Genomic DNA, 10,963 nt, shown 5'->3' with positions numbered 1-10,963 from the left:
TTGGACGCGACGTATTTATGCAAAAACAATGATGCAAATAGGGCTGATGTTGGGTTTGGGGTTTTGCTCCTATTTCTGTGTAACATTCTTTCTTAATCCACTTTTTGTTTTCTTCACACTTAATAAGCCAAGGGATTCAAAAAGACCAATCAAACCTCAGTTTTGTCCTAAAAACTCAATTCTTCAAGCAGCCAGTCCTACTGCAAGGGCTTGCGTTTTAGCCTGATTTTCAAAGGAAACTACGGTTACAAGGCTGTGCTATCTGTACCAAAGTGCACATATACCACAAAATTCTTCCAGAACTTTTGAATTCAACTCATTTCAATTAAAATGAGAGGTTAATAGCCTGAAAGAAATCAAGTGTCTACATCTTTGGTGAAACAGGTAGCAGAGAAAAATGCCGTCGATACTTCAATGATTTACACAGAGAGCACAACCAATATCAGGCATCAGGAACCCACCTGGGAGAGCACCATCATGAACATCTCTTCTGCAAGAAAGGCTTCACATGCGCACTTGTTTAGACACAAGGAAATCACACAAAACGAGGCTTTACTAATTCAAAGAAGTATTTAGAATACAATATCCACAAGTAAGCTAGCTTCTTGTTTGTTAAACCATTTTTTCTTTGTGGATTTCTTTTTTCTTGCAATGGAATTGTCCCAATTCCAACAGCTACATACACTTCACTAACTTTTTAGACGCTGATACGCATTCTCTAACGATTCGCAGGAGTTTTGACTTCCTTTCCCTGTGTTTTCTTCTTCTGTGCATGCTCTGGTTCCCTTGGAGGGTGGAGCATGCACCACAGTACGCATCTCGATGACTTCTGAGCCCCAGGGGCTCGCAGGCTTACCCATCTCTTTTTACAATAAATGCAAACAAACCATCAGTTAACAGACAGCTGCAACCTCCTTCCAAAAGAACAACCTTTAACAATATTGTTTACTTGTCTGAACACGAGATATCCTCCTACCCTTCAAAGTGACTGATTGATGGGTAGGCAAAAGCATTTGCTTTGACAGAATCAGACTGACATCAGTTTTCATGTTCTCTGCTGTCTGAACAGTATCAAGCTGATCAGATTTGTAATTCTTCTGAAGCACATCAAACCATGCAAAAAAAAAAAATGCAGTCCTTCCCTACACTGGACTTCTTGATTTGTCCAACGTAAGTTGGTGAATAACAAATTCAACTATGATAAAAATCCATTGTAAAAACTACTTTTTACAGAAATTTTTACAGAAATATTTCTGAAATACAGAAGTCACCTAGCTCCTTACAACAACTGCATTTGGCAAGATGAGCCCAGATCAGGAGAGCTGCAACTTACCCAATTGTCATTTGTTCTTTACCTTTTTTTTAACTTTTTTAAATTGGCTGTTGCAGAATGCCAGGTCTGACCAAATAGTTAACCAGGAAGGCATCAGGCAATAATATTCAAAAAAATACCTTAGTTTATATCCAAGTGCAACTGGCAACCACTGACCCTACAAATGGCTTTTCTTATGCAGCTAATTACAGTAGCTTTTATAGTAGGGAGGAAAAAGTTGGAGAGCCTGCATCTAATCTCGCAAGAAAGATGACCACAACAACTGTACGCCTCAGTTATTTCTGCAGTCACATGCAATTTGAGATCACATGATTAGGGACACTATTCAACTCAATTCCCAAAATCAACAGAAAGAATATACAACTGGTTTATATGTCTGTTGGATAAGGCCCTGGCTAGACTTTAACGGCCAAGATTGTGATATAGGTTGTGTTGAAGTACCTCAATATTCTCTTTCCAGAAACCTGAAGCATTTTAAAGTAAAGATCTGGCTGAGGACATAAAATCCATCTGGCAAAACCTTACAGCATTTCAGTTTCCAGCAAGATACTGATCACGTTTTCTTACGCTGTACATGCATAAGCCTTTTCTTGGTTTTGATACTTGTCAGATCCATCACATAGTATAAGGAGAGAGCCTCTGCATCTTTTCAAGCCTTATACTCCGCTGACATATAATTTTTCAAATATTTTAACTGGGAATAGCTCAATTCTGAAAACTATAATTTAAAATACATGCTATTTTAATATTTTAAAGATACTTGTGGTTTTTTATTCTTTATAGAAGTAAAAATTCATCTCCGCGTACATTTAAAACAGTAGAAAATTAGACTTCCTTTCTCTCAGGAAGCCATTTAAAAATAACATAGAACAGATTTGTAAAACCTGTTTAACCCAGTCTGTTTTCTACTGTGCCTGAAGTCCTGTATGTGCTACACATGAAAGACTCGTTAAGAAGAGCTTTTGCTACCGTCTCATTAAATAAGCCTCAGTGCATAAAATAACATCCAACGTATGTATTTGAGACACTGCATATTAGGAAAATTACCCAACTCCTTAAAAACTTAAGAAACTCTCAAATAGTCTAAAACCCTCCATGCATTTGATATCTCAAACAGTAAAAATTAAAAATCTTAGTAGGTTGCTTTAGTTGCTTTTCTAGTATACATAAAGAAAGAGGTATGATCTCATGGTTTGAGTATGAAACTGGAAATCAAAATGCTTTAGATAATGATTTGCCAAACCACACTACGGGAACTAACCAAATCGTACCAGTCTTCCCTCAGTACAATGGACAGAATTTAATTTACACTGAATTGATCAAATCTATTCAGTTAACAAAGAATACATGAGATGTTTGGCTGCTGGGAGTGAGTTTTAGAGAGCAGTAATACTTGCCAAAATCAAATGAAATGGCATTGCTAGTTACTGAGAAACTCATGACTTCAGAATCTTTACTACTGGACAACTTAGTCTTGCTAGAGAATGGTATCAGGTAAAATATGAACATTTTAGAGTAAAAATATACACTTTAGAGTAAAAACTGACATTCAGAAAGACACTTTATTTCAGGCCCCAAGCAACATGAACTTTTTCTTTCAATCAGCAGTCTAGCATTGATAGTCAAATAAATGGAGAAGGAAAAGTTAGCAGGATATTAAGTATGTGCTGTCCTCACACATTCAAGTCTGTGTTTGCTATGCTTTTTAGAGAAATATCTTTATGTAAGCTTTCAAAGCAAAATTAATCATGCTTTCTAGCAGGCCATGATGAAAAACCACTACCATGAGAGAGAAAACCCAAAACTTTGAAAAAGAGGGACAGCAAAACAGGATCTAACTAGAAGACTATTATTTTAACAAAATTTCTTCCCCATCTCTCATGCTTGCCATGCAATTATCACAATTAACTCCACATTCCTTTGAAAAAGTTATCAATGCATAAATGTCAAAAAATTATCAATTCTTAATGTATGAATTGCCTTCTCCTTCTTGCAGGAGGATGGCTACTTCTGGCAACCTCTGCAGAAAAGCTTTAACATTGTTTACCAAATTAGTCCTTTTATCTTCCATGGGCATCTGCAGTCAGCTACTGCTTTCGTCAAAGAGTCCAGTGTTTTCATTTTATTTTAAGAGAGGAGGCACAAACTCAGAGAAAAGTGCTCTAAGTCCTGCAGTTTCAAATTCCTTTTGTAGCTCATCCAGCGTTGAAAATTCTTTGACTTCAAACGTCTCAAACCTACATTGTATAAGGGAAACTCATGAATATGCCTAGATTTGTCAGAATGTAATTACCGATTCCGTTACTTTTCTATCCACAACAGTACTAAATTATACCTTTTATGCTGCGACTGCACTTTTGTCTCACACAGTACGCTCATCATTTTCTCTTTGCATTTCTTTCCGCTTGAGTCCACATCTACCTTAGAAGTTTTCTGAAGAATCAAGTACTCCTAAATGACAAAAAAGAACAAAATATCAGATGTCATCTAGTATCTTTGAAGTTTAGTAAAATGCAAAGATCTATATAAAACATAGATTTTTTTTTCAGAACACAGCAATCAAACTTTGCAAGTGCCCACCCCAAAAAGCGCATGACTGTTTCTATTCACCAGCTTGAAGTTAAGCGCAGTCTTAAATGATCTAGAGAACACGAGTTTAAAAAGCCAAAACATTCTGCTCCAATATCACTACAAAAGCCTGCCTAATGCAGCAGGAGTTCATAGGTACAGAGAAGAAGTTCAAAGCCCAGGTGTGTGCTAGGAGCACCATGTGGTCTAGGTGTAGGAAAGAGATGCTTAGTAATAAGCTACAAATATGTCTGTTACTACTTTCTCACCACAAATTTTCTGTTTTCTGGGGCATTTGGGAAACACAGGAGACTAAACCTAGGCATATTACAGTCAGGAAACACAGGGAATACAGGTGTATAATTATAGCAGGAAGCAAAGCAATACAGGCCACAGATCTACAGGTATCACTGGTTTCTTTCTCATAGAATACCTTCTTTTTCTTAAATACAGAATAAAGTTGTTGGGCCTTCCTACTCTCCTAATGATGAATCTGCTTCCAAAATTGTTCATCTTAGAAAAACACACACAAAATATTCAGACACATAGGTTTCAGTGGTAAATCGATAGAACTAGTCAACATTCATTGTTCCTGCACCTTAATGTTGCTCCTGTCACCCTGAAGAAGAATCAATATTATCTTGCCCATGAACATCAGTCTTCCAGTCAGCCTTAGATCCGAAGCCCATTTTTCCACAGTTTTGACGTATTTTGCCTTTGCTCTCATGTGATCTAAATGCAAAAGGAGCATCCAGATACCATCCTCTGTACTTGTTCCTTTTGACAAAGTAGTTTTTCCATCGCAAACTGTTGCTGATTGCTTAACGACGTACTTAAGATGCTGCTGTATCCAAAGGATCAGATCATGTACCATGGGTTCAGAAAGATGCTTCTTTGCTTGTTCAAGTAGTTTATATTTCACGTCCATACATTGGGCCCTCGTAAGCTGGTCTGAGTTAACAGAAATATCTGGTAGAATTGATGGATAATTGACTGGTAAATGAAATAACAACTTTAAAAGTACATCTGTATCCAGCAGTTCTTTCACGCTGATTTGAATTGTAAATGTGATTCCATGCGTCTCTGGAAAGGATTAAAAAATAAACATTAATAGTTCACTTAAGTTGAAATACACAGATTATGAAGTCATGTTATTTTCTTGAACAATTCAACTAAAATTACTGCCATTCTATATAAAATAAGCAGTGTGGGGTTTTTATGTGGGGTGGGGGGTTGCAAGCAATGGCTCAAGCTATACTTGCAGGGAATCCTGAAATGAAACACTTCCATAGCATACTAGAAGGAAAGTTATTAACACATTCTAAAAAGCATTCACACCTTTTGGTTCTTTCAAAGTCTAGTCAAGCCCGTAATAAAAAATCGTCTCTCTTAGAAACACATAATTCAGCTTCTACAGCTCAACAGCAGCAGCAAGGACAACTGAAAATAGAGACTTTTGTGGATGGACTTGGGACTGCTCCGCGAGGGATCTGTAAGACTTCTAACATCAACACCAGCACAAGGCAAACAGACTTAGTACTGAATATTTTCTAAGACAACCATACAAAAGCATTCCCACACTAAAGAGAGACTTGAAAAGAAAAGAAGTCAGATTCTTTGTCCCCTACAACTTCAGAGAAAATATGCTTAATTGTTTTCTGCCCACTTCTCTACAAGTTAGATCGACAAAATGAAACCATCTCTGTTGTACATCTGAACCTCAATACTACTTACATATATCTCTGTGCATACTCATATAAATGTATGTGTATATATCTGCATATCTACTCAAAACCTGTTGTTGGTCTGCTTTAGACTAGAACTATTTCCAGATCAAAAAGGATACATACAGTATGTAGTAAGAAGGACAAAAGACCACATCCTCCTGATAAATCACATAATCAAAGATGTAAAATATGAACATTAGGTACAGTAATTCCTGCAATAAAACCTTCTTGACTAAAACATGTTTCACAGAAAAACAATACAAAATTTCATAAAGTAAAAAGCGGGGACAAAGACCTAGCCTACTTTTACACCTCTGCCACGAAGAAAGAGGGTATGAGATAAAAGATGATCTTCTTCAGATGTTCTCTGCTTCACCCCTTTGATGCATTCTATGCATTTCACCCCTTTTCTTTAAAAAATGGCTAAAATGTCAGGTTGATTCATTCTATGAGGGCGGGAGAAGCCAGGTTTGAAAGGCAGATTAGAGCAGAGACAAGTTTCAGAGGAGCTCTTTTGAAGTCACTTGCCTTCTTCCCCCCGCTACCTTATCTTACCTTCCCTTACATGACAGTCAGTTGAATTATGTTTGATTAGTATTGCTGACACTGGTAACCAACCTAAGTGCCGTCTATGATTTTATATTTGAACCTTCTAAGTAAGTGAAAGAACCTGAAAGTGACTTGGACAGACAGAAGCGCTTTAGAGAGCTTAGCCAAGGGCTTGTTTCCAAACCTCCTTCATGGGTCATACGAAGAACTCTCTAGGTCAGAGCAGTCACAAAATAAAATAAACTCTAGCACTCTATGAAGAAGTTTCCAAACATCTACAAACCATCGCTACCTGAACAGAGCCAAATCCGGTGCTGAAAGTAGTAGACGTAAATCCAGTTAATTAACTGAAATTACACCCAACTGTGCCCATACCTACAAGCACTGTGTCAAAGCCTCGTTCTCTGCCAACAGGAGCTGGTCTCCAGTCTTCTAAGACCCCAACAAAAGGTTCTAACCTTTAAGGTAAGTTTATTCCTAAGAAGCACACCAGCCTTGGAAGAAACTCCAATCTCCACAGCGTCCATCTGGCAGCATGCAGCCCTCACTCACAGGCAGCAGCTACGCAGGAGGACTTCAAGCCTTCCCGTTCCAAACTCTGCCTTCTGCTGCCCTGACAAGCACTTCTTACTGGGCACCAGGAATGCTAGCTCCTCTGCCATTACGCTAGGCTCGGTACACATAACCACACACGCAAGAAAAAAACCTACACTGCCCCTCCTGGGACACCCAGCACCCTCTTGGCTGCCATGGAGGGTCTCCGCACATGCCTGAGCATCGCACCGCCCACAGACAGCGCCTGACAACCCACCTCCTTCCAGCCGCCCCTTACACCGGGCAGCCCCACCAGGTACATGGCCAGCTGCATTTCACTGAATGTTATTAACATTATTATATTCCTGCCTGTGAATCACTTCATTTTGAACTATGTTCCCGAGAAATTTTGAAATGCACAGCCTAAAAATGAGTTGAAGGCTACTACTGTATTGCCAGCTTAATTACAGTGACAGAAAAACATGTTACCTTTCTGATAATCCTCCCAGAATTTTTTCACTAGCTTGTCATAACAGATCTCACTAACTCAGAAGTAACCGGGGGATAAATAGACAGGCCAACCTTGCACCTTCAGCAAGGGCCTCCTGCTGCAGTGATCATATTCTTAAGCCTGTAACAATCTCACACCTTTCCCTGTGGTGACAAACTAATCCGAAGGAAGCGGCGCAACCTCGCATCCCAAGGTGTATCACCCTGAGCCATCGCAAAAAGCCCAGCCGTGCTCATTTACATCTGCTTCAGACTTACTTTTAAAAAGGAGAATCGGTTCAGAACGTTTGTAGGGCTACAGCATCTAAAGTTTATTTAAACATTCCAGCATCCATTTTCTGCACCAGCGCTGCAGACGGCTGGCAGAACAAAGAGCAAAACACCAGCGCCCTGCGTAACGAGGCTCTGAAGAAATATTTCCTTTGTTTGCACACACTACAAGGTCTGAGTTGTCCTCACAGCAAAATGGTGATTATTTCTGAAATAAAAGGTTGGGTATGGCCGTTCTGATGGCTTTTAATGTGCTAATAGGACTAAACTCAATATATTTTAACTCATTTTCCCCCATAGCTGCATGCTTATCAGTATATTTAGCTCTAGCATACTTAAGAAAAAATCTGATGTTCCATGTCACCCAGACAGATATCCCCCTCCTCTCCTGCCCAAAGGCATTTTATGCAACACATGCAGTCTATTTTTAAATTCAGAAAATGGCACCTAACAACGTACAAGCTTAGAATATATAAATATATTTTTATAGCAAGCTTGGTGAGCAAACCAGAAGAGAACAGATTAACAAGTAAATTATGGATTTCTATCTGTAACGCTAATCTTTGTAGATAGATACGTAAGGTAAAGAAAGAGATGCTGTAATTAGTTTATTTAAATTCATCAACACATTGGTTTTGATAAAAATATATTTTACATTCTGAATACTTCATTGTAAAACTCCAGAAAGCCGAAGTTTTTAGCACACCAAGAGACCTGCAAAAGCATTTTCGTACATTCCTCAAAACCATAAATCCCCAGTGGCTTCCTTTTTGATCCTGTGGATCTACATGCAAATTACTCTTAATGTATTAGAGATAGCATAACATAAAGGTCTTACTGGAAGTTACTTCTGTGAACCCTTTTGTCAATGACAATTTACATGGTTTGAAAAGATAAAGCAAATGTAAACTAATGAATACAGCAAAAGTTAATTGTATACCAACTAAAGGATTCTGTAGCTCCAATGTAAAAGCGAAGTAAATTCCCAAAGCAAGGAAACTACCAATAACCATTGTTGTAAATAACCTTTTCAATTCCAGCAGAAGACGATGGAAATCAACCAGATATGCATGATCCTAACATAACATGGGTCTTTAGCCAGCCTGGCTAAAGGTCCTGCAAGGTCACATAACATCAATATGAATATAATAGCCTGTTCCCCTTGTGCACTTGTGGCACTTCCCTTCACGTTCCAGGAAGGTTTCTAAGCCTTTTAGATCCCGGTAACTTAAAAACACAAAACCATTTTTCTGTATATGAAGCACAGAGAAGGAGGTGCCTATATTTCTCTAACAGATTTGGAGGAACAGACATGCATATGCAACGTTCAGATACATTCAAATTTTTTTAAAATAAACGTCTGTTAAGCCTGGATACTGTATTTTCAAAGTATGCCTGAAATAACATTGCTGAATTTTTCAAGAAAACAAAACTCAGTTGAAACCTTTCATCGATCATATTTTAAAAATACAACCCTATATATCAGTCAAAAAATAAAATGGCAGAATTACCTGCCTACCCTGGAGCAAGAGGTGTGTCGTGCAAATCTAGACACAAAACAATTCTGCTTTTAGATTAACCAGGTTAATTGTGCTCCATGGAGATACTAATGTCTTCATCCCTCTGAGGCTGTCTACACACGAAGCCCTCTTTTCAAATAACCACTTGCTGTTCTATGCGAATCTATTTCAGCAACTATTTTCAAATAAAAATTTGAGCTTTACTCAATTAATTTCTTAGTAACTTTTTGGTTAAAGTGAGTCACTCAAGGGTGACCACATGTAATTTCACACTAAAGCACGGTTGAGGTTGACAGGGACCTCAGAGGTCATCTTGTCCAACCTCCCCGCTCAAGCAGGGCCACCTACAGCAGGCTGCCCAGGGCAACATCCACATGGCTCCTAAATATCTCTAAGGATGGAGACTCCACAACCTCTCTGGGCAACCTGTTACAGTGCTCGGTCACCCCCACAGTAAAAAAGCATTTCCTTATCAATCCCAGGTCTTTGCGGCTCAATATGCAGACAAAACCTGACAGGACGCCACTGGCTTCATTTTTAACAGCATTTTCCAAGACTTTACTGCAGTCCAACCAGCACGAAGCTGCTTGCTGTTTGTCGCTATGCCGGGGAGCTGGGCAGCACACTGCAATAGCTCCCAGGACACCAGGAACAGTGATACAGAATATATGCATATTCTCTGTGTATGTATGTGTCTCTTAACAAATATATGAGAGATTTGTCACGTCTGTGGTAGGCGCTAAGCAAAATTCACTTACGCTCTGGATCTGAACAGACATGAAACACTTGCATATCCTGCCTGACACTTGTTTTAAGCCTGATAGTAACGGCTGTTGTGCACTGGAACTACTGAAATTTAGTCTCCCTTGCTGAAGGGGCACCTTTACAGCACTCGAACAGCACAGACTGATAAAATTAGTATCTTAAAATTATGTTCTGATCAGCGGCCACCATGGCTGGTGCAGAAAACGTGGCATACAGGTGTCCACAGCTAGTGCTTCACCATCCAGCAGCTGATGGGAGCAGGCACTACAAACCTCACCTTCCCACCTGCAGCAAACGTGTAAGATTAGACTTAGTACCCTGTAAAACCTAGTTACACATGTATTGCTGAAGCTGGAGAACATTCAGCACATCGTAAGGCCCAGATTATTACCTTACCCCCGGAAAAAGAGAGAGGTGACCCACGGCTTCTCATGCATAGCAACAGCTGCACCCCTATTACATGTAACAGGATAAATACTCGATCTTCTTACAGGTATGAGCTGCACCTACTTATTTATGTGAAGAGCAGTCAGCCCACTCCCACTGCTGCCCTTCGCCTACTGCAAGTTTCTGCACGCGCTGCAAACCGCTGGAATTAAGAAGGCCGCTAATTATAAACGATTTGTCCCCCACAAAGGGGCCAGCAGCGAAGACATGCGGCAGGACGGTGCCAGGCGAGAAGGCACCCACCCTCGCCCTGCCGCTAATAGCGAGGGATGAAGCCGGCGCTGCTCAGAGCCCCCCATTCCGCGGCCCCGGAGCGCCTCCTCCCGGGGCCGGGCCGGGCCGGGCCATCCCCGGCTGAGGCACAGGAGCGCGGCCGCCTTCACCTGAGACCGCCAGCACTTCGCAGGCGTCCGGCTCGCAGTAGATGGCGGCGAGAGCCGAGAGCTCCTCCAGCGCCAGCTCCGACATGGCGGCGGCTGAAGGGGGTGCCGCCGCCGCCGCCGCCACCCCGACCTGCGCCTCAGGGAGGGTACAGCTACCGGCGGGGCCCCTCCGGCGGCCTCGCCCGGCGCTGCCCCTCGGTTCGGGCAGCCGCCGTGACGACCAGCCCGGCAGCCTTCGAGGCAGGGAGCGGCAACGGGCAGCCTCAGAGACCGTGGCGAGAGCCTCTCGCGCTCGGCGCCGAACAAAATGGCCGCCCGCCGTAGCGGCGGCGGCGCCCGGCGCGGCCCGCGCTGCCC

At 41.1% G+C, this 10,963-nt stretch overlaps 1 protein-coding gene across 2 annotated transcripts; it reads right to left on the bottom strand.

Moving 5' to 3' along the window:
• Positions 1–2,876: 2,876 nt before the first annotated feature.
• On the bottom strand, positions 2,877–10,963 carry RWDD3 (RWD domain containing 3). 2 transcript variants are annotated; one of them, XM_075098173.1, is made up of 4 exons: positions 10,607–10,963; positions 4,500–4,984; positions 3,669–3,784; positions 2,877–3,570 (listed from the first exon to the last, which is right to left on the bottom strand). In XM_075098173.1, exons 1-4 carry the CDS (start codon positions 10,689–10,691, stop codon positions 3,456–3,458), a joined length of 801 nt encoding a protein of 266 aa, XP_074954274.1. In that variant the 5' UTR covers positions 10,692–10,963; the 3' UTR covers positions 2,877–3,455. The 2 variants fall into 2 exon arrangements, with proteins under 2 accessions (XP_074954274.1, XP_074954275.1); XM_075098174.1 differs by lacking the exon at positions 10,607–10,963 and adding an exon at positions 10,173–10,224.

Source organism: Phalacrocorax aristotelis, chromosome 6, assembly GCF_949628215.1.
Source record: "Phalacrocorax aristotelis chromosome 6, bGulAri2.1, whole genome shotgun sequence".
Lineage (NCBI taxonomy): Eukaryota > Metazoa > Chordata > Aves > Suliformes > Phalacrocoracidae > Phalacrocorax > Phalacrocorax aristotelis.
This window is presented reverse-complemented; position numbering and strand designations above follow the sequence as displayed.